This window comes from Lepisma saccharinum, chromosome 5 (genome assembly GCF_977018435.1).
Source record: "Lepisma saccharinum chromosome 5, izLepSacc3.1, whole genome shotgun sequence".
NCBI classification, from domain to species: Eukaryota; Metazoa; Arthropoda; class Insecta; order Zygentoma; family Lepismatidae; genus Lepisma; species Lepisma saccharinum.
Window position 1 is genome coordinate 98,514,932 of NC_139233.1, and position 25,628 is coordinate 98,540,559.

General features: G+C 37.6%; 1 protein-coding gene across 5 annotated transcripts in view; it reads right to left on the minus strand.

Moving 5' to 3' along the window:
• Positions 1-25,628, minus strand: part of LOC145987946 (structural maintenance of chromosomes protein 6-like) — a 310,654-nt gene that overhangs the window by 113,224 nt on the left and 171,802 nt on the right. For all 5 annotated transcript variants that reach the window (XM_083122784.1, XM_083122783.1, XM_083122782.1 and 2 more), the window contains one exon: positions 283-441. In XM_083122784.1, coding sequence (XP_082978910.1) covers positions 283-441 — 159 coding nt within the window. The remainder of the gene's footprint in view (positions 1-282; positions 442-25,628) is intronic.

A 25,628-nucleotide genomic window follows, 5' to 3' on the forward strand; every position in this document is an offset into this window, starting at 1 on the left:
CCTGAAGGAGGTTGCAACATTGCAAGCCAAAGATCATATCACTTCTTCAGGAGAAAGAGGTAGTTTTTTTGTGCTTTTACGCATGTGACTACCCATTATGGCACTACTGTAACTCTTACACCTGAAACAAGCCCGATTTCTCCCAAAGAAGCAACCGTGACCACCATGTGTACAGAGAGCATAAGAGAGGTAAGAACTGTGTTTACTCTGCTGTTTTTTAAAAAATATGCCAAACATGACTGACTGAGTCAACTCATGACACTGACAGGTTTTTATACTCACCATCAGCAGCTTTTATTTTATACTTGGAGGAGGCAGATGAATGTAATACTCGAACTATATCTATTTGATCTCCATATTCCTTTTTCTTGTAAGCATAAGGTCCCTCGTTCTTCAATGTTATTTCTATGGAAGCACTATTTTTTCCTATCTTTATGAAGTCTGAAAAAATATAAATACAGTACATATTATTAAAATGGCAATTATCATATTTACTCATGTATAATGTGCAATTTTTTTTACAAAATTTTTGCCCCCAAAAACTGTGGTGCGCATTATGCACAGAATAATTTGGACAGTCCACATGAAACCACACATGTATTCACTATGTCACTGCGTATAACATGTATATATCAACATAAATTACCAGGTTGGGTTTCTTGAGCAATTAATTATAATTTAAAGAACACATATAAAAGTTTTAAGGGCCATTTCACTTTGTAACAGAATGTTTTGCGACAGAGAAAAGCAGCACTGTTTTGGTGGAATTCAAGCATGCACCTCCCGTCACACAGAATGTGTATGAATGGTATTTGTTGGACAAGAAATAATAGAAATTAACTTCCTGACCGCAGCAAATCCTTACCATAATTTTGATCTCGATTTCTTTTACTACCAAATAAACAAGGTGGTTACAGAAATGAACGCTTTGGGATGCTAAACACAGTGGAGGAAGAGGGCTTGGGTTGTTGGCGGCTCATTGTATAGGTATGATACCATTTGGTATTGATTGGCATAGTAACAGCTTTATGACCTACAACTAAGAAAGTCACTTCTCGAACCTGAATTGTACTGCACATTATACACGAGATACAATTGTTTGGTTCTTTCCCACATCAAAAACCAGGGAGTGCATTATACACGCATAAATATGGTATCTGTAATAACCCTAGCAATGCCAAGGTATTTTTTGTTACACGGATTACCAAAAGGGGGGGGGGGGGGACTCAGAGGTCCATGAATGAAAGTTCAATTGAACTGGACTGATGTGTGTTTTCTGTCATTTGTATACATAAGATAAATAATTAGACACTAGTTTCATGTTTTGTTATGGATTATACATGAAAGATAAATTACTAATGATTTTTTAAGTAATTATATTAAATCACTGTAACATTTATTACTTTTCTTCAATTACAATGTTGATACTTGGAACAATGCTTAAACTGTGCAAAATTCTAGCAAAGTTATCTTTTTTCTTTATCTACTACCCATACATTAATTATTTCAAATTGTTACTATAGTTTAGCAATTGAATATATCCAAAATGAATGGTTATTATCCAAATAACCAACTTTAAACAATTACTAATAATTATAATCCTAATTAGTATATCACTATTAACTCATGTATTGAAATACCTTTAAAACATCATTGCAAAATCTTTCCTTAGAATTACCAATGAGTGGACCTTTGAGGACCATAAACAATATCAACGAAATAAAGTAACTTTTTAATGAAATTTTTTGGGAAAAATCATGCGATGTCATTCTAAATATTGCAAAGAACAATTACTATTTTTTATGAATTTTTACATTGATGGATATACATGTAATACGCAAAAAATGAATCAGTGGCCTTTGAGCACCCCACCCCCCACCCCTGGTATTGCTAGGGTTAAATAGGAGAAGGTGTACCAAAGTTTGTTAGTGCTCAAAGTACTTAGCAAACCAAACTCAGCTCCACATACAGATTTCAGCCCACAATATGTCTAATGTTCATTTCAGTTCTTACCTATAGTACAGATGCAAGTTTACAAAGGTCAGGTAGTAAGAAGGTAGAACTTCTATCTAAAAACATTGTTGTGTAGTTAGAACTTAAAATTAGTGTGTACGTATTATATAAGTTTGTTTGTTTGGTGAGTGTTTGCATTTCATATTGTTTTTGCACACTAGACTTTCTGGCTTCATTCTTTTACCATTTCATACAACATGTTTCAAAAAATATGCAACCTTAACTCTGAGTGATTTTAACATGACAACTAGCCTTGTTCATAAAAATATTTTTAAATACTTTTCATTGTCAGCTAATTCCAGGCAGGAAATTATAGAAGTTAATTACTGTATGAAGTCAGAGTATTTTGTTTTTCTAGAATTGCAATTTTGGGGAGAAATATGGATAGGGAATTATTACAGTCATAATTCAAGGTTTTGTGATTGGTGCCATTGTAATTTGTAGTTTGTGCCCAATAGAGGTTACATGCAACACTTAATGGAGCTACGAATAGCACTTTTATGGGCAGGGAAACTGTTATCATTGTGCAACGCACAGGGCCTCATGCTTTAAGAGGCCAAGTGAATTTTCCGAAATATTTATATAATCAGTGGCGTAGCAACGGGTGGGCAAAGTGGGTGAACGCCACCCAGGGCCTCGCATCCCATTGGTTTGATATGACAAATGTAATAAATAGAAGTGAGAAAAAGGATGGAAGAGGTTAATTTTTGTGGGCAATAAAATTAAAACAATCTGGTTTTATCTAGCTTTAAATTCTAGTTAAATGTTATAATTTGATGAATGAATATGTCAAATTAGGGGCGTAATATACAGGTAGGTTCTAAGCCTAAGGGTGCACAAAAAAATTAAAAATTATTGTCACATTTCTCAAGTGAAACATTTACGCAAAAATTCATGATAACTTGCTTGGACATTTTATTCATTTGTCTGTGCTGTCACAAAGCAAGTCTGAGGCATTTAAATGCTTGCGTTGTTTCAAACTTTATTAGGGCATGGGCAACGTTAGTTCTTCCTTCCTTCCTACAGCTTAAGATTTCAGCTCACAGAAACCAGAGAAACACATTTTTAGGGTGTTTTATTATTAAATACCATTTTCGTCAGTAATTTATTATTATTATTTAAATATGATAAGTTGCTGACGTATCCCCAAATATTGAGTATCGATTCACATTGAGATTTCAAATTTAAAGAGCATATGGAGGGGTTGCGATATGTTGGTACGCCACTTAATATAATATTGAATCTTTCATTCAAATTCATTTGTCGTTCAAACGTGATCAGTTGATCACATTGGACAGAAGGAAGAAGAGAAAGAAAACCCATATTAGCAATACAGCTCCATTTATAATACACTTACATAGTGTAGAAAAAGGAACCCAAGAATCAAATGGGAACCGCAAGCCTGCTGTGAAAAGAAAATTCCTCTTCTTTGTGACCAAAACTTGTGACGAAACTACCAAAATTGATTTCCTGTCATAAAGTATTGGATCTTTGCAAATTTTGCTAACAAGTTTCGAGTCAATTCATTATAATTTCAAACAGTATAATGTTTTAATAACAGAAATATGGAGTTTCCATCCAAGTATTATATATGCAGTGTATGTGCAAATCTGCTAACAGCAACAATAACAGTAGTGAGTGAAAGGAGTTTCTCTTGTTCTAAATTAATCAAGACGTATTTGACACATATTTCAGACGATAGGGCCTCTGACTGCTACGTGGGACTATGGTTCAATTCTCATGGTAAGAGATCTAAGGTAGGAATTTTTCATACAGAAAGAGAATCTGGGATTTATCCAGCCTCCAATAAATGGGCATCTGGGGGGTCCTTCATCACATGGAACAGTGTGCATGGAGTACTTTGTCTATTCTTTACCTTTTTGAGAACTAAATGAACTAAATAAATTTCTATGAAAGATAGGTTGGATGGTTTCCTCTTCATTGTATTTATGTATTCCCTAAAGGAATTACCCGTACCATGCACATCATTTGAAATCTTTACGCTTCCATAATACAAGTGCGTAAAGATTTAAGTGGCACACACAACCACACAGCAGGCACGGTTGGCTGTATAGCACAAATGTGCAGTGAACCCCCAGTAATATACAAAATAAACAATAACTGAGATGTTCATAAGCGTAGAGTGCCAAATTCTCTTAGTGAGAAGGAGAAACCGTGGGCCAGAGCCACTCAGCTCCCCTCTAGTTCCGTTTCGTGCAAAGTCTCCGCTGAACCTCCGCAAGGCAACCCCTACCATGCTAAAAGCATAGGACGGCTAGCAGAAGCTCGACACGTACATATGGCGAAAATACATGCAGTCTGATACTTCAGGAAGGTCGTCTCGTCAAAATGTACATGCGCAGTTCGTAGTATCACCAGCAAGCTGGAGTGAACCACGATCTTCTCTCTTCCAGTGTTGCACTGTGTGTTTCAATTTGAATTTATTTGGCATTCTCTTTGTATTATTTATATTTTACAAGACTTATTAGATTAATGAAAAGGGTGTAATATAAATGTAGAGGTGACCCCAAACGAAAGCTAGATGTAAAGATGATGGGACAAATAAGATAAATATGATAGAAAACAACTTGCCTACACATTCAGTTTTTTCTTCCTTAAGATGGAAACACTTCAGGTGGAAAAAGTCAAAAATAGCGCAAGGGCGAGTGGTCGCTTATCGGACAAGACTTAAACAACCTTTTGGTCTTCTTACGTCAGACTAAATGCTTTCGTTGACATGTTAGGCTTTTTAGGTTTAGTTGTCTTAGAATATATACACTGCAATTTTCGGTTTCTATACCGTGCTTGACCCAAAATGTAGTATTTACTATTTATTCAAGCCTAACCTAACAATGAATTTTGCACTTACGTCAGAAGACGACCAAAAAGTTGTTGGGGTTTCGTGCGATCAGTTATACTCTAGAACGAGAGTACAGCTGTAAGGAGAGGGTGTTCGAGGGGACGCGCGCGATTGACTTTGTTACGTGTCATTGCCTCCATACTTGTTAGTTTGTTTTTAAGTGCGTGGCTGGTGATTGAAATATATTTGGCGTGATGATACGTTGAGTGGAGAGAGGTGGATTGTGTATTGGAAGGAGTGTAGTTGTTGCTGTGTGCGAAGTTAACATATTGCATAGAATAGAATCGAATCGCTTTGATTTAGGATATACTTTCGAATAGTTATATAAGAATTATCTTGTAATCAAGGGGTCTTGGGTTCGATTACTGATACATACTCATTTTATAAGGCAGAGATTTGTATTTTTAACTGTAGGTTCAGGATCCAGTTCCAATAACATAGTCTATTTGACAGTGGTGGGACCAGAAAAGAGTTGACAAGAGTGGAAAAGGCAAAATTGAGGCGAGAATATTTTCTGGTGCTGTCACTGTCTTTGTCAGTAATCTACCGGCCAAAATTTGATAATTTTCCCAGTACTACCTCTACGAACCAAAGCGTGTAGTGTCTCAAAAGGTTTAGATAAGTCCACTTTGTGTAATTTTGGTGAACCCCCAGGAAAATTATGCACGAGTTACGCCTGCCACACAGTCTCCTCAATGGCACCGTGACAACGTCGTCCCCTTGTAATCATATGGTTCCAGGTTTGATAGCCAGTGGAAGCACATACTGGTTCACAACCCCACTTTAAACTGTAGGTCCAGTCCCGATTAGCCTTTCTGTGCATCAATTGGACTTACAATCAAATAAACAACCACATTTCTATATGTGTATGGATATATATATATATATATATATATATATATATATATATATATATATATACATACACACACACACACACACAGGGTGTCACTGTGAACCACTGACAAACTTTAGCAAGGTGTACAGGACATCCGTGTGAATGACTTTTCTGAATAGCATTTTGCTCATTGAGTTCTGATTTGGATACTATGTTTGATTGATTGAAACAAAAATTGTTGGTGCATCAGCACTTAAGCTATTTGCACCCGTCACATTATACTGGGTCAAACCCCTTACCATAACTAAAATTAACATGTCTCTGAGGACTGAAATCTCGTTACACAGGTTAAAAATTGAGACTGTAAAGGATCACTCAGTACATATAAGGACAACACATAACCTTACAGAGGATTATTATGGCCATAGGTTCAGATACCAGAGCCTCATTTGCCTGTAGATATACAGTTTACCAGGGTTAAAAACAGTGATCAGAACACTACATTTTAAACGTAGCTTCGTTACAGCTACAGCTACTCTTCCAAAATGTAGCAGCTACTCTTCCAAAATGTAGCTTCCCTACAGCTACATTTACCGAAAAGTAGTTTGCTATGCTACTTCTGTTTGCTACTCACTACTTCGCTACATTGCATTTAAAAAAAAAAAGAGAAAAAAAAGTCATACGGATATTCCAAAGAAGACCCTAGTATGATAGTTGTACTTACTGGAAAATAGATTCTCTTATTTATTATCATGATAATTTTTATAGCAGTGTTACATCAGTTACTTATTTTTAATATCGTGTTTGAGAATAACGTACCTACGTAAGCGGCATATCAATTCAAAAATGATATATGAATATTGCAATTAGGTTGTAACCCAAATTAATGATTACAAATATTCACAAATAAAATTTGGAACGATTATTTACGTATATATCATCCACTCAGAATGCATTTTCATTCTCAGTGGAAGATATATCAACCAGTGTTCGGAAAGTTACCTTTTTAAAAGGTAACTAGTTACAGTCACAGTCCTTTGCTTAAAAAAGTAACAGAGTTACCGTTACTCATTTTAAAAAGTAACTGTAAGTTACTTTTACAGTTACTTTCTGCAGGAAATTTTCTTGCAAACAAATTACACAAATCGATCATTATTTGTAATAAAATAATTTGTGAAGACTTACGTTTGTTTTACTTATGCTACTGGTACATAAGTCTTCATACATACATATATATTTATTATGGCTGTATTTAAGAAATTTCCAATTGGAAGGGGGGGGTATTCCAGAAACTGCACAGAAATAGCATGCTTATTACATATAACATACCGGTTTATCTGGCTTCGAACATTTCCATTTGACGAGTCACGTAACTTCAAATGACGCTTTGTACATTATTTTTTTAAATATTGATCATAATGTTTAATAGTTGACGAAAAATTGTAGATTTAAGTTTCTATCCTGACAAAAAAAAAGTTCAAGGCCACTTTACAATTAGACCAGCTGCAGTGATTGGGCCTACAGATTTAAGTAACATTTCACACCCCACCTGAAATCTAGTCCGGGACCTAGTGAATACAAGGCAATAGCGACATCTCTGAGGTCTGTTACTGTGTACACAGGTTCAAAATTCATTTTGTTTTGTAAGTGATCCAGAGAATGAATTCAATGAAGATTCCTCTGTATTTTAGTAATGGTTTTTGTTTGGTAATGTTATCAAATTGACAACGCATGCTGAAACCGAAAATTATTTCTAAAACAAAAAATACCACCTTCCAACTGGGCCCATGTGTTTTAATTCAGTGGTGTTGAAAGATTACCTATGAGATTCAAAACATTATCCACTTACAAAGTTACAGAGTCCCACTGTATAATATTATGAATACGAGTATAGTGTGTGTTTGTGTGCTCCAGAGAGGGAGAGAGAGAAAGAAAGAGATCATTTACATAGAATAAATTGGGATTAAGAAGACTCACTTCTCCCCCTGCTCCCACAAAAAGAACTCTGACAATTACAATTTAAGTACAAATTTATCAGTTTTCTATGTCCTATATGTATCATGAGAAAAAAATACTATCTGATTTAGTATTTCCTTTTAGTTCATTTATTGTTTATTATCCTTGTGAGTCCAGAAAGAAAAATGAACAAACGCCATACTTCTGCAACAAAGGAAGCTACATATTCAGTGTTTTGTAAAATATATTGAAGTTTTAAAGAACGTACACATTCTGAAATTGTATTCTAACAAGGAAGATTTGTTGCACATAAAGAGTGTGTCAGAGAGAAATACATTTGTTGTACAATTTAAAGTGCTTATGAACCCGAAAATTAGAAAAATGATAATGTAGTAGCCTATAATTGTACGTTATCAATGAAGGTGAGAATGACATTTTAAACTTACCCTTCAGTTCTCCCTGAGACGATTACATAAACAAGCGAGAAAGATAACTAGGGTCGTCCTGATTCATTGGTTTGCCACGTGAGTATTGTAATTCACTGATGTATCAGTAACAATGGTGTTTTTTACTATTATTATTATTATAATTATTATTGCATCCAAAGTACAGACCTGTCACGCCTGTCATTTCAAGAAATTGGGTTTTCATTATTATTATTTTTTAAATTTCCAGAAATACTGAATAATCGTAAATAAGCAAATTCTAACCAGAAATATTTTTACTTCTATTTTTAAATTATCTGCAATTGACAGATAAATGAAATCACATAGATTTCAGCATTCATATGCGCATTTACTAGTTCTTATCTTCTTCAGTTTCGTTCATAGTAAAAACACTGAAATATTGCGGTATGTCCTTTTTCATTTTAATCCGGTATTCTAGCAAAGAAAAAAAAATTGAATACTGCTTACACAAGGGGGGAAATTATACGGCCACAGAGGAACAAACCAAAGAACAAACTACAGAAACAAGACACATTTCACCACACACACCTGACAATGGCAAACTGACAGCAATGGGAAAGAATTCTCCTCCTAGAAGCTTATCTTCCTGCTTACGGGAAATCCACCCCTCTTCCGAGGTATGCATATTGCTTTGGAATTGAAGACTACCAAATGAAAGATGAAACACAGGATAAACCTGTAACCGTGAAATGCCTAGCACCTGGTGCCTACCGAGTGTCCACCGACCAGAGCCTAATTTAGTACAACAACTTTCTCTTTTCCTCTTCGTCTATTGTTTGCAATAATCAATGTAACAAAGGATACGCTTTTGTATCGCAGCAGATACTGAGTTCCAGCTCAAATTTAGTCCTAAATCGCCAATAATTTATGACACTTACATGGCAATTTAAATGTTGGAAAGTAACTGTAAGTGTAACTGTTGAAAACTTACTTCCATCGGAAAAAAGTAACTCAGTTACAGTTACATTTCCTCAAAAACTGAGTTGCTTGTAACTATACTAATGTCCAAAATTAAAGCAACAAACGGAAATTCTTTCCCGTGTGTCCATTTGACCACATAATACGATCAGGTGATAGTAATATTTATGATGTCATAGACAACTGAACTGGTTTAAGATAGAAAATAAACTAACCTTAATGTGCCACGATTCAGGGGTGCCCATCCCCACAAGGCCAATGGTGCATCACCCAAAATCATGTCATGCGCTTCCCCCATATCATTCGTGCCCTTCCTTAAACCATATCGTAATCCCCACAAAATATTTATTTACGACAGCGTGTCTACCGAAAGTAACTTTTTTCTTAGCTATTGATCTGCCCCTCCTCCCTAAACAGGCGTGCCATCACTCAAGACCACCGCTAAAATCGTTCATCATGATCGAGAATATCGCGTGGATCCCACTTTAAACTGTGGGTTCGGTCCCGATTAGACTTAGAGTACATAAAGTGGACTTAAAACACCAAATCAATAAATAAATCAGTACCCTTAATATTGAAGAATATTAATTTAATGGGGTGTCAATACTTTCTTAGGATCCCGAGATATTTAGTATTTTCTAGCTTTTCCTTTGGCACGTTCGGGGTTGAAAACGTGTGGATGCCTTATTGCTAAATACAGTCTCCAAAATGTAATGTTCGAACTCTCTCTCCACTACAGAAATTCCTTGACAATCTAAGATTTAACACTTTATCAAGCGCTTTCTATCTCCCCTTTAAATTTCATACTCAATCCTACCACCAAAATTTCCATGCCAATTTTAGACTTACTGTTAATATTGAAGAGTAGATATTGCCTCCTCCAAAAAATTAATTCTCAGTCTCCACAACAGTGTAAGACAATAGTAATACACAAGAATTGGATACCCCCCTTCAATTTAATGCTCAATCCCTCTCTAACTAAAGTACTTGGCATAATCTAAGACCTAGAGTTGGATACTGTCCCCCCCCCCAAAGTTTAATTCATAATCCCCGTCAGAACCCACGTGTCAATTAAAGCGTCATACGTACGACTTCAATACCCCCCCCCCCCCTTTCGATAATGCCCTAAACACTTTCATTTCTTCATCTAATGGATTAAATATGGTGCATTTAAGGTGTAAGATTTTTACATATATTTTGGAAAACATATAAATGTTGAATTTTATATTATTTGAAGGGAAAAAATCCCCCCGCCAAATATCGATGGCGCAACCTGCACCATAAAACCCCTCTGTGGGCACCCCTACCAGGATTTATCAACAAAAAAATCACGATAGCAACAGGTTAAACTTGACAAATTTATCAACAAAAAAAATCACACGAGGAAAGGTCGTTCAAGGTTGACCGGGACTTTTATTTCTGCAGAGGAAATAGGTAGCAGAAGAAACACCAAACTATGTCAGTTTTTCAAAGTATTCTCCGTGCGCGCCGAAGCACCGTTGCCATCATTCTGGCAGCTCCCGAATTCCTTTGGCGTAGAAAGAACTTGGTTGTTGTCGTAGCCACTGGAGGACATCGCTCCGCAGTGCTTCGTCTGTCGTGAATTTCTTCCCTCCCAGATGGTCTTTAAGGGGTGCAAACAAATGATAATCACTGGTGGCTAAATCTGGACTGTAGGGGGGATGGGGCAGAACTTCCCAGCGCATGTCGGCCAGAGTTGTTGTTGTCACATTGGCCGTGTGAGGGCGGGCATTTTCATGGAGAAGAATGACATTTCCAGACAACATCCCAGGTCTTTTCTTGCGAATGGACTTTCGTACAGCACCACTCAACAATGTGGAGTAATACTGGGCATTAATCGTGCTCCCTTTGTCCAGAAAATCCACATGGATAAGGCCCTTCATGCCCCAGAAGACACTTGCCATGATCTTTCCAGCGGACGGCTGCGTTTTGCTTTTCTTGGGGGGCGGGGAACCTTTATGCCGCCACTCCATGCTGCATCTTTTGGTCTCTGGGGTTGAATTGTGCAACCATGTTTCATCACACGTGATGATGGATTGCAACAATTCATCACCTTCTGCTCAAAACCGATTCAGAAGCTGTTCACAGACAGTCCTGCGTGTCCACTTCTGATCGAATGTCAGCTGGCGGGGAACCCACCTTGCACAGATTTTTGCGGTAGCGTAAGTGGTCGCGAATGATTGTCTCAACACTCCTGACACTGATATTCACCTTGGCAGCAATATCCCGCACTGCTACTCGCCGGTTCTCAAGAATCATTTGCTCAACACGTGCGATATTCACTGGTGTGACTGCAGTCGGGCGAATGTGTCCATGCGCTTCATTTGTCACCAGCTCCCGTCCTTCACGAAACTGCTCACACCATTCGTACACTCTTGTCCGCGACATCGTTTGTTCACCATACTGTGCTTGCAATCATCTGAAAATCTCAGCTGGTTTCACTTTCTCCTTCACGAGAAATTTGATTACACACCGCTGCTCCACAGCCACAGACACACTGCTTGCCGCCATGTTCGCTGCAACTGCTGCGCATGCGCGAAATACGTCAAGCCGGGCGCTAGTTACTCGCGAAGGAATACATTACGTCACCCGCCCGTTTCATCATCATCGATTTTTTACGTACGAAAATCCCGGTCAACCTTCAACGACCCTTGTAGTTACTTCCAAACACTGATATCAATATATGTCCCTTGAGAATAAACATTGAGTTGTCAAATAGTGGTTCGGAACCAGTCTCGATTAGCTTATCTGTGAATAAAGTGGACTCAAAATAAGAACTACAAAAGATGCCTGAAAGATGGGATCCTCCTACTCCTCCAATCCCCACACTGCTCTGCTCATCATCTTTGTTCATTCTTCCTCATTCTCACAATTAGCCAAAAGATAAGAGAATTACTAAATAAAATATTCATCTCATTATCATGATTAACGAAAGCAACAGAAAAGCGAAACAGAAATATATTGAGGAACTGACGTGTAAATTCGACTGTTCTAAGCACATTGTAATTTGAAAATTTGTGAACAAATAGTATGACGAAAATAACTTTAATTCCAGAAAGTGTGCGTCTATCGTTCTTGTAACAATAAATTTCTTGCTGGTGAGATCCTATATCCTGAAATTGGTCAATGCTGAGCCATTCATTGCTGGCACTATTGCTATGTCATTCTAATGGAAAATGGATCACTTGTTTTTGCAGTGCAAGTTGTGTTTTACAGAGCAATTAATGACATTTTGCTGTCTCTTACACCATGTATATGTTCCAGGGGTGGTGCAAATGAGGTATTTTTTCAGGGGGTGCGACAAAAGAGGCATGTTTCTCCCCAAAATAGAGATGCAGCTCAAAAAATGTAGCTGTTAGCCGGAATATATTCATATTAGAATTATTCAGATACTAATGAAATAAATTATGTGGATATCTACTGGGTGAATTTTTTAGCTTGACGAAATATCTCGAAAAGTACGCATCTGCTCAAAAAAAAAGTTCTGAATGAAATTTTTTCGTCTCGAAGGGGCTCATCCAATGATGACAAACTCCAGCCCCACCCACACCTCCTTGGGGGTGGGGCGAGGGGCAACTGTAAAATCTCAAATGGGGAACCCCCATTTTTTTGTTGCAGATTCGGATTCTCCAGACAAAAATACATCTGAAACTGTTTTTTTTTGGATTTGTGATATCTGGCGGTGCAATCGCAAAAAGTAACATTTGGCGCAATTCTCGAGAAGTACACTGTCCTCTTCGTCAGGCTTCGTGGCAGATTATGCCATGTCTGTTTGACCAGGAAACAAGGTGTAATGGTTTGTAAGATAAAACGTGGGGTCCTGAAACATGCTCGGCAATCTGTTAAAAACGAGGTTAACCAATTAAAAACTGTTAAACGTTGAAGAAAGGGAATGTAGAGTAAAGATGGGTAAAGATGTTTAAAAAAATGGAAGAAGATAAAAACAAATAGGTTTTAATGTAACGAAAGAAATGACATGAGCGTTCATGATGATAGAGGAGTTCCAAAGCGGAGGGATGACGTAATAATGCAGGAGAAGCAGGTAAAAGGAGGGGGGAGGGAGGAAGCAAGTGGGCGGGGCAAGTATCAGCCATCGGCAGCACATCAGCAGCACAACATTAGCTGTGAAGACGACTAACTCCACGATCCATTCCGCGGAAGTGAGATTGTTTATTTTCACATGGTCAAACATTTTTACGGAACTTTGAAATCTTCAACGTTTTACAGTTTTATAAGTGTTTAACAACGTTTTGAACAGATTGCCGAGCATGTTTCAAGACCGCATGTTTTCTCCTAAAGACCATTTGAATTTGTTTCCTAGTCAAACAGACACGGCATAATCTGCCACGAAACCTGAAGAAGAGGACGGAAGTAGTGTTTTTCTTCCTTCACTCCATTAGTGGTTATAATGCAGGCTATAACGGTGCAAGGGAAAATTGAAATGGTGTACATTTGTGGAGAAAGTGGCAGGAATATCAATGATTCTGTGATTCTTTATGCGCAACGTTTTCCAGACCGGGTGCAATCGCACGGTTCTTTTCGCAGACTTGTTCAACAGTTCTCCACCGAGGGAACTGTACTACCAAAAAAAAGGAATCGCCGAAGAACAATTGCTGGAGAAAATAATGAAATTGCGGTATTAGCTGCAGTGGCTCATAACCCCCACGTTAGTACTCGACAAATAAGTCCTGAATCGGAATTTGGCAGACTACTGTGTGCCAAATACTGAAGTGTAGAAAATATCATCAGTTTCATGTTTCGTTGCATCAAGAACTTCATACCGATGATTTTCAGAACCGAGTGACATTCTGTCAATGGCGCTTCAGCAAATACAAGGAGACCCCAATTTCTTTACTCGATTTTTGTTCTCTGACGAGTCAACTTTTACAAACCACGGGACGATTAATCGACACAACATGCATTATTGGCGTATCGAAAACCCGCATTGGTTACGCCAAGTTGAAGATCAGCAGCCTTGGAATGTAAATGTGTGGTGTGGAATAATTGGCGATAAACGTATTGATCCATATTTTATTGATGGGAACTTAAATGGTGAGAAATATCGAAACTTCTTGCAGAACAAACTTCCAGTATTGCGTGCCGACCTTCCCTTAGACGTCCGACAAACAATGTGTTTTCAACATGACGGTTGTCCAGCACATTATTCCGTTGCAGCACGGGAAGTATTAGATCACGTGTACAACCGTTGGTGAATCGGAAGAGGTCGTCCAGTGTCTTGGCCTGCAAGATCGCCACATCTTACTTCGCCTGACTTTTGTTTGTGGGGCTACGTGAAGAGTGAAGTTTATAATGAACTGCCAACAACGCATGAGAACATGATTGAGCGAATCACCAATGCATGTCGAAAGATTACACAGGGCTCAGTTGTGTCTAATCATTCCAAGTGCGGATAAATCAGTGTATCGAAGTGGGTGGTGACATTTTCGAGCACTTATTGTCAAATGATTATTAAAAACAAGCACCCCGATGATGAGATGCGAGGGGACTCACCTTACAAAAGCACCCCGATGGGAACAAAATACTGCTACGTCCACGTCGTTGTTCCTGGGTTATGCTAAATGCAGTTTCTTATAAAAATTCAACATGCCTCACATCATTTTACGATAAAAAGTGCATTTTTTACCATTTCCGCAATAATTTCATTTTTGCGATTACAGTGCCATCTATCACAAATCCACAAACAAGTTTAAGACAAAACCTACGTATTTTTGTCTGGAGAATCCGAATCTGCAATACAAAATGGGGGTTCCCACTTGAGATTTTAAAGTTGCCCCTCTCTCCACCCCCAGGAGGTGGGGTGGGGGGTGGAGTTTCGCATCATTGGATGAGCCCCTTCCTGACAAACAAATTTCATTCAGAACTTTATTTTGATCAGATGCGTACTTTTCGAGATATTTCGTTGTGTCAAGCTAAAAAACTCACTCGGTATAATCTGAGACATCAAGGTATTTATAAATCTAGATTATCTGCATTTCCACGTAATAATAGACTGTCCTTATAAACCTCTTGCAAAAGTAAGCGTTATTGTCGATTTTTTTATACGCTGTTGCCAGATTCAAAATTTATCTCAAAATGCTGAGAAGAAATGTAGCTGTAGCGAAATTTTTGCTACAACTACAGGAATTTTGTAGCTTCGCTACCGCTACAACTACAATTTTCGAAATGTAGCGCTGCTACAGCTACAAATTTTGTAGCTAGCTACAGTAACACCACTACAAGTAGCATGCTACTTCTGACCAGATTAAAAATGAGGAAGTGAGGTTGACACTTGAGAGGCTTCAGTGATGCTATGACCCCTCAGTAAACAACATTTTTATTCTGCTTGCTCAAATTCATTCTCACCCCTACCACACAAAAAAGCCCATCCCATTCTCCCTAGCCCTCAGAGGCCAACGCCTCAATTCATTCCTCTCATCCTTCCAAAACTACAACATAAGCCTGCATCATCCATGACTAACTCCCCACCCACACAAATACACTGCTAAAGTGTCATTTTTTTTTACTTTACCCATAAAATCTCTTTCCTAAATCCATTAAGTGCTGCACATAGTGTTTATTGGTTGTAAACCACAGACTAGCATAGTGGCAGTTATAAAACAGAAAAACAGCAAATACCACTCACAGTTTTTGTGCAATCACAGATATTTAGGGTTGCATGACTTTTAAAACACTCTGTATATGATCACAAAGTAAAAGCAATTTTTAATTTGCAGGTTACAAAAGTATAGAGATGCTTATGCAATGCTTCACATATTTATGGTGAATAAAAGATCAAGATGTCAGTACAAAAACTGGACACATTTCAGAATGAAAAGTGGTACATAAAGTGTCATTGCACTGTCAAATTGGTGAATATAACCCTGAATTTGATTGAAAACTATACTTATTACCAGTGAACGCATTTATATGTAAATACATATTTATGTATTAAGCTGAAATCAGTTATATTTTGTGTATCATGGCATGTAAAGTCGAAAAAATTAAGTTTTCATTTTCCAGATTTGTACACAAATTAGATTTTGTCTCATATTTAACATATTTTTGTAATTTTTACATACTATTTCCATGTTTCAGAACATTTCTCAACGTATACTCCATATTCGTGCAAAAACTACGTCTCCGTGTGACTGAAATACTTTGGTGAATTGCTTGAAAATAACTGACAAAGTCCAAAGCAACATTAAAAAACAACCTTTTTAATACCCTCCAATTGTGTTAATTAAGTTTTCTGTTACCCAAACAATATATTTGTTTTTTTGAATTTTTACACCTGCCAACTGTTTGCTTTTGCTATTGTAAAACACTTGAAATTCCTGTTTATTTACAGTTTTTGTCAACAATACAGAATGAGGGCTCAAGCATCGGCTCCTGGTTGTTACAAAAGTTATTTTGGCAACGTTAAAAGAGAGTCCCAAGTCGAGCAGTCCATTGCTAACCCAACCCTCGCTACTAGTTGCGTGCCTGACAGCAGCATCAGAAGCAACAATTTTGTGGCACACGTATGGGATTCGCTTCTGGTTTCTCTTCAAGACAGTCACAGTAACAGTTACAATGCCAAGTCTGTATTTTATGTATCTCATGTAGTGTCTAATATTATTAAGGTAAATTTTTAAAATGTTAGGTCCATATTTAACTCCATATTCTGGTGGAAATAACTAAATATATATTTACAAAATGAACACTTTCTAATAGCAACATGTATGCAGTTGTCAGTAATAAGTTTATTCACGTGTAACATTTTGCTTCTCAAATATTTACAGCAGAATTAATCACTTTTCTGTAACTCTCAGGATAATTCAGACCTCAGAAAGTGTAAATAAACTCTTGATTTGAGTTCAAGAGTTTATTTCACATTTTGCAGTTAATTTCGCATCATTTCATGACAAAGCATGGTAAGCAACATGCACGTCAAGCCCAGGTGTTCGACATCGTGCAAGCGAGCTTCACGTCACAGTTGTGCACAGGCATCGATGCCTGCCAAGCTTTTCTATTACCCGGGTCTTAAGAAGACCCATGAGACTTGATGTAGTTCTTGCAAGTAAATGAGAGCACTGCTGTCAGTGTTGCCAACGGCCATTATATTTCACTACGCATGGAAATTTTTGAATTTCTGCTAGGCGCAGGTTAGGGTGTATCGAAAAAAACTTTTTTTCGAGATGTTTAGATGGCTAGTGCGGAAAAGTGGCCATTTGTGACCAAAAAGACGTCTGATTTTTTCAGATTTTTTGGAGGTCGTTTAGGTGGCGTGCATCGACCTTGAAGTTTTGATAGTGATTTGGTTATGCAACACGCACAACAATTTCACAAAAATGTCATTATTTGGCTATTTCATGTCTTTTTTTCGGCATTATGGTCATTTATTGTTTTGTTTATGGCAAATATGCTACATTCGTGCCTCAGGGGTAGTTTCCTATGCTGTTTATGTATGCTTTTGGTCAAAAATTGTCAATTTGAGCCTAAAAATTCAATTTTTTCTGTTGATGGTTTCCAATTGGTTTCGACTTTGTGTTTTATTCGAAAGTTTTCCGATATAAAAGACTAAATAAAATATTTTGGCTTTCTAATTGCTAACAGTTCCTCAATTACTGTATAGCTCTTCGCTAATTTTCATAGCTTATTATGCTTTGAAAATAACCCAGAGCTCACCCCGAGGAGGTGGCTGGACTACGAGCTCCACCCACCCACCCACCTAAATTATGTTGGCAAACATCATTTTACTAAGGGGCAGGCCACGATTTTCTTCTAGTTTTCTCATTTAACTTTATAGTCACTTTTTGTTCGAAATGTCGGCATATGTTCTCTAGATTATCAATTTCACTTTGATGTAGCCATCACGTGCGCTGGCACCGAAAACGGAAGAAGCAGCCTCTGTGAAGATTTTCACAAGTCGCTCCACTCCTTGTGTGTGGCAGGGAAAGTCTTGAATTTCCGACATTTTTTATTTTTAATGTAGTCATCTACTTCTTCATTTCAAATATTTTTGGTCAACGGAGGCTCGTGGAGGGAGCATGAAGCCCAATCAACCCGGTGCGTACACCTTCATTATGTAGTATGTGTGGTTTGGGATCAAGAAGGAACCATCGATAACTTACGGAGTTTGAAATTTGATCCATTTGTCCAGATTTCTCAAACACCACTTGAGAGATCTGATTGATAGGGTCATTCAACAAAACGCATTCTTCGCCCATCCTGAAAATCTCCTGCTGGCTTTAATAACGGGCCAAAACCCATAAATAAGAAGTTTTGGTTGGCAATGAATTAAGAAAGCAAGAGGATTGAAAAAAGGCAAAAGAATTCGCACTTTTGTTTTACCAACCATCAATTTTAATGCAGACCAATACTATGACATGGTTGATCGGGCTTCATGCTCCCTCCACGAGCCTCCGTTGACCAAAAATATTAGAAATGAAGAAGTAGATGACTACATTAAAAACAAAAAATGTCGGAAATTCAAGACTTTCCCTGCCACACACAAGGAGTGGAGCGACTTGTGAAAATCTTCACAGAGGCTGCTTCTTCAGTTTTCGGTGCCAGGGCACGTGATGGCTACATCAAAGCGAAATTGATAATCTAGAGAACATATGCCGACATTTCGAACAAAAAGTGACTATAAAGTTAAATGAGAAAACTAGAAGAAAATCGTGGCCTGCCCCTTAGTAAAATGATGTTTGCCAACATAATTTAGGTGGGTGGGTGGGTGGAGCTCACAGTCCAGCCACCTCCTCGTGGTGAGCTCTGTGGCCCGACCCTGTGGCCGAGTGGTTAGCACATTGCACTGCGACGCCAAGGGTCCCGGGTTCGATTCTCGGTCGGGCTTGGTTGTTTGTGAATGTCCATTCATCAATTTCATCATTTCATCACTCATCCCCATCTTCGCAAATTAGCCAAGAGGCACAAAACGCGAAGTAAAATAAACTAAATCAATCAATCAATCGTGGTGAGCTATGGGTTATTTTCAAAGCATAATAAGCTATGAAAATTAGCGAAGAGCTAGACAGTAATTGAGGAACTGTTAGCAATTAGAAAGCCAAAATATTTTATTTAGTCTTTTATATCGGAAAACTTTCGAATAAAACACAAAGTCGAAACCAATTGGAAACCATCAACAAAAAAAATTGAATTTTTAGGCTCAAATTGACAATTTTTGACCAAAAGCATACGTAAACAGCATAGGAAAACACCCCTGAGGCACGAATGTAGCATATTTGCCATAAACAAAACAATAAACGACCATAATGCCGAAAAAAAGACATGAAATAGACAAATAATGACATTTTTGTGAAATTGTTGTGTGTGTTGCATAACCAAATCACTATCACAACTTCAAGGTCGATGCGCGCCACCTAAACGACCTCCAAAAAATCTGAAAAAAATCAGACGTCTCTTTGGTCACAAATGGCCACTTTTCCGCACTAGCCATCTTAACATTTCGAAAAAAAGTTTTTTTCGATACACCCTAGCGCAGGTGCCTTGAGGTTCTATAACCATTGGCGTAGCAAGGGGTGGGTGAAGTGGGCGACCACCCTGGGCCTCGCGCATGTAGGGGCCTCGCCTCCCATGAGGTTGATACGAAAAACGTAATAAATGGAAGTGAGAAAGATAGAAAAGGCTAATTTTTGTGGGCAATAAAATTAAAACATTTTTTTATCTGGCTTTATGTTCTAGTTTAACGTTATAATTTGAATGAATACGTCAAATCAGAGGTGGATAGGAGCTCTAAGCCTAAGGGGCACCAAAAAGTCAAAACAATTCTCATTTCTCATGTGAAACATTAACGCAAAAATTGCTTGGACAATTTTATCCAATTACACTGATGAACAAATTCAAACTTTTTTTTGCTCCTTTGAACGAAAATAGGTGTTTATAATTCGACCCCGCTGAATCCAAATCTGAAAGTAGAAATGCTGTATCACCTATCGTTTTCCCTGGAGTTTCATTTTTTTGTTTTTAATAACAATTTTATTCCCTTTGTAATAATACATCGAAATTTGAAATTATTTTTGATTGTTTGCTCATGAAATAAGATTTAAATATTGAAGTAAATAACTATGAAATATCAAACAATTAAAAATATATATATAGGACCGATTGTGAGTGTTCAATGAAGAAATTTCATGCAAAAAAAAAAAAAGAAAAAAAAAAACACATTTTTACTCGCATTTTCAAAATTTCTTTCTTGAACTCTGCCGTTTGTAACTGCCACCAGAAACCTCTTCCTTGAGGTTCCAACAGTAGTCTGCTAACATGTTCTGTACAGATTTTCCTGCATATTGTTTCTCCATGACAGAAATATCCTGGTGAAATATCTCGCCGCATTCGTCACTAACCGTGCCAAAGTTATGGGGGGAAAAGTCCAAATGCGAATGTAAAAAGTGAATTTTCAAGGACATATTGCACCCCATGCGCTGATAACACTTCAACAAGTTCATAACAAGTTTCTTGTAGTTGTCAGCTTTCACATTTCCAAGAAAATTACAGCATACTTGTCTGAAAGCTAACCATGCGCATTTCTCTTTTTCTGTTAGCAATTCCACAAAGTTGTCATCATGAATGATCTCACGGATTTGCAGCTCAATAAATATGCCTTCTTTTAACTTACTATCACTGAGTTTAGGAAATATTTTTCTCAAGTACCCAAAACCCTCACCGTGTTTATCCAAAGCCTTAACAAAATTTTTCATCAGCCCTAACTTTATATGCAACGGTGGTAACAACATCTTGTCTTTCTCAAGTAGAGGGTGATTCCTAACACTCTTCTCTCCAGGACTTAAGTTTTTTTTCGTATGGGCCAATCCACAATGTTGTAATGTTTATCTTCTGCCCGGCTGTCCCATTCGCAAAGAAAGCAACAAAATTTTGTAAACCCACATTGCATGCTCAACAGTATACCAATCATTTTGAGGTCTCCGCATATCTGCCAACCAAATTTTTCATAATTTATCACTTTTAATATTGTATCCATACTTTCATATGTTTCCTTCACGGTGGAAGAATAGGCAAGGGGTACTGATGGGTATATATTCCCATTATGCAACAATACTACTTTTTAGTGGCGTGCCCAGGGGGGGGGGGGGTTGGTGGGGTTAAACCCCCCCCCCATTGCTTTCGTCATTTAAAAAAATTCAAAGCAGAAATACATTTTATTTCATAAATCGCCAATATTGTAAAATGTTTACATTTGGCAATGAGAAATGTATTTGCTTCTTCAATTACTTTTGATAATATTGGAGTTGAGTTACAGCAATGCACAAGCATTCATTCATTCCTTAGTCACTGAAAAGGAAGTAGAATTTCCTTCTCAGTGTGGTCAAGAAAAGAGCCGCAACCCTTGGAATGCGAACTGAAGGAATCCCTCCTCCCCTTTCTTTCACCCACGATGACCCTCTTAGGAGAATGACCCTCCCTTTCCTGTTACGACAGTGCTGCTAACTTCCCTTTTCTTTCTTTCCCCTTACCATTTATGCCAGCAGAGCAAAGTTCTGTGAGATTTGAATCACTACAATTAGTAGGCAAAGTAAGTCAAAATCTTATTTCGCACCTGGATGCATATTTATTTCAAAATATCAATAATTATAATAATAATAATAATTGTTGCAGGCAGTAGCGAGTCATGGTTTTATGTCCTTTTTATGCTTCAAAAAAGAGCTATAAGAATCATAGCTGGAGTAAACAAAACTTATTCATGTAGAACTCTTTTCCGTAAACTTAATGTGTTAACTCTCCCCTGCATATACATTTATGAATGCTTAATTTATGTTAAGCAAAATATTTCCAACTTTGCCACAAATGAGGAAATACATGGCCTAAACACAAGAAATAAAGACAAACTTCACATAAAACACTGCCGCCTCAACTTATGTAAGAAAGGTCCCTTAAACTCTTCCATAGATCTCTACAATAAACTACCACAAGATGTGAGGAAAGAACCAAACTTGATGATATTCAAGCACAAGATAAAATCAATGCTTCTGAAGCATGTTTTTTATTCTATAGCTGAATACATGGAAGCAGCTTTTACATAAGACAAATGTACATAATGTAGTATAATCACATATTATTCTTGTAAAATTAAATGTCAAATGAAAGTGGGTAATTAGTATATCTTCTCATGTTATATTTTTTTGTGATTTTGATATAATAGCAGAGTAAGACCCAATTTTTTACAATTTTTGGCTATATATTTTGTATTTGTAAAATCTATTAATGTACCTGTATTGTAATGTAAGTATTGACATGTCCTATATTACCATGTACTGTAATTTGTACACACCGGTAGTCCTTGGACGCAAATAAACTAAACTAAGGAGGCAAGCGATGTTTTGTACAATAGCATGCCGGGAGGGAGGGAGGGATGCGTTATATAGCGCAACTGGCCCAGTCAGTTTCATAAACAAAATAAAAGCAATTAATATGCCAAAATATTATACGTTTTACTCTTGTGCTCTTTACAAATTAGATATTTTTTCTCAACCAATTTCCAGCCTTCAGTTTATTGAATTTTCTTGTAACATGTGTGAAAGATCTCACTTGAATTTGTGCGTAAATAATTTAGCAGTTGCCAACACTACTGACACTACTGGTTGCTGTCAACACTGGTGACGTAATTTGAGCTGGACCAAGTTGGATGCATGTTTCAGACATTCGACCGCCCGGTATCTTTGTCCCAAGTCCTGGTGTTCTCTGGGGTTGTAGCGAGTTGCAGTCTGCAAGGTAGCAAGTTGAAGTGGTCGTGTTGTGTGTTACGTTTCTGCGTGTGTAATAGATTTTTGACGTGGAACTAAAGATGGATAGAGAAAAGAGGAGAAATACATTATTAGATTATTTCCAAAAGAAACAAAAAATGGAAGTTGAAGCTTCACCTTCCACAAATAGAACGTCAGAAAAGGTCGATTTAAGTTCAGAGGAATTCCATCCGAATTGCGAGAGTGAAACGTGCGAACTTTCAGACTCTTGATATTCAACAAGAAGGCATAACAGAAGATATTGCAAACCTTATTGCAACATTATGTCAAGGAACTGTCGAGGTAAGTGACGTTCATTATTTGATAGCAGATATATCCATAGACGGATTTAGAATTGTTTTTCTGGGAGGGCACAGCATGTGCTGTAAGCATACAATCGTGTGTGTGCAGGGGAGGGGGGTGCCCGCGTGTGTATGTCTGGAAGACGTGTGTAAGATGTCACCCTATATCACCAATAAACTTTCGCAGGGCGAGAGAACATGAAGATGAACAAGTTCCCTCAATGATTTCAGGGGCCTCACCGATGGTGGTGTAATCAAAGAGGTCCTGGGTTTGATCCCCTGTGAAGGTGCATTGCACAGTGGTACGTATCCCGATTTAAACTTTAAGTCCAGTCCCGATTAACGTATCTGAATATAAAATAGACTTTACAATCATTTACTTTTTGTTTTGTTCACGAACCCTCGAAAAACGATATTACTATCTTATAGATCCACCAAGGCATTTGAAACCCTGGCGTCGGAGCAGTGGCACTAGTGTCGCTAGTTAAAGCCACGGGGAAGCCTGTGGTTCACGTATTTTCCGAGGTCCCAGAAAGCTTGGTGCTACTATACAGTGTATATGTATGCAACCACATTATAAAATCAGTTTTATTATTTTGTAGGAAAGGGATAAAATTTGTATTACGACACGGGATAGACTAGATAGGCATCCTATTAACTGTACATATTCCTTACAAATCTTCTGAATATTTCTCTTATACAAACGCAACAAATACAATAAGTAATATACGTGTGCAGTAATAAATTCATTTTCTGAAAGCATCTTTTCTGGCATCAGTGGTCGAAGTAGGTGATGCTGCCTCCAGTTAAGAAAGTTTCACAAATCATACCCCCAATTAGAATAATTTTCATATTGAGCATCCTCCACCTACTGTATTGTCTCCATGTTGATCCATACAAGGATGTACCCCATCGTATTTCCAAAATCGATCAAATATCCCCTCCCTTTTCGGCTACGAATTTCTATTTCGAGCACTGTCTGGCAAGATTTTGTCGGGCTCAGTGACAGATCCTGTGGTGCGGTACTGGGAAGGGGGGAGTGGCCCCTTCAACAGTTGGTTTCGCAGTTCCATAACGTTAACATTATACACAATTCCTCTTCATAGACCTAATATGAAAATGAATATGACACATTAATGACACTGTAGTAGAAAATGTTAATTACAGAAGGGGTTCGTATTTGTTTATCGACTGTAAAACAAATGTTTTGACCAATAATATAATAATACAATGCCAAAAATGTACACAATATTTAGCAAATCCATCTCCACAACAAGTACAATGTTGATTGAATTGATGTTTTAAATCCACTTTATGCACAGTAAGGCTAATAGGGACTGGGCCTAAAGTTTAAAGTGAGATCCGAACCACTATTAGCCTCCACCGGGTGGGTATTGAACCTGGAACACCTTGATTACAAGGCGACGACGCTAACACTGAAATGAAACTGTGGTATCGTCATCTTGCAGCAATGCAAACACGTCCAGTAAATGCTCTTGAAGCAATTGATATATGCAGTGAAGTAATATTTCCCTGGGTAAACACACGTTTGCGCATATTATGTACAATCCCGGTAACAACAACATCAAATGATAAATCATTCTCAACTTTGAGACGTTGAAGACCTATCTTCGAAATACCATTTGCGAAGAAAGATTAAATGGGTTAGCTGCTCTGAACATTCACCGGGATATAAAAGTTACTTGTGATGACATATTGTCAGAACTCGCACAGATACCTCGATGCCTAAATTTCAGAATTTAAATTGTTGAACTATGGTACCTTATTTATTACTGTCTTTAAGACATCAAGTAGTCTTAATCTCTTTAATGTTGTTACAATGTTGAGTGTACATATTTTTTGTTTAAAAATTATATTTGAGCAATTAAATATAAAATATTAATAATTTGGAAATATTCAAGCAGGTGCTTTTATATGATGCAATAAAAACATGAAGCATCCATAGCAAATACATTGATTGCGTTCATTGGGGTAAAATCCAAGTATATTAATTATCTAATTTATTACAAGAAATTTGACCTGTGAACTGGAAAATGTATTGGATTCATAACCCCCCCTTACGAAAATCCTGGGCACGCGCCTGCTACTTTTAAACTATTCTTAGATGAATCTAAATATAGTCTCCACTCATTTGGTTTGTGACTCCTTCCAAGTTCTTGCAGAAGGCCTTCTACATCATTGCAGTAAGTCAACTCATTACTAACAGAAAAAAAATGTGTCAGTGATTGTTGGCGTTTCCGATATGACACCTTAACACCATGTTGTAATGAATTCCACCCTCTGAGTCCAGAACCTAATAATTCTGCTTGAACTTTAGAAAGGCTGAGGTCTCTGACTAGATCATTTAGTTCGGACTGGGAAATAAAGTGAGGTATACTTGGATCAGGAAAATTTGGATCGGTGTTTGAATATGAGGGTCCAGGTTCGTCATCTGGAGAACCACTGCTTGGTTCTGTTTCATCCACTCTCCATTCTTTAGGAGGGTTAGGA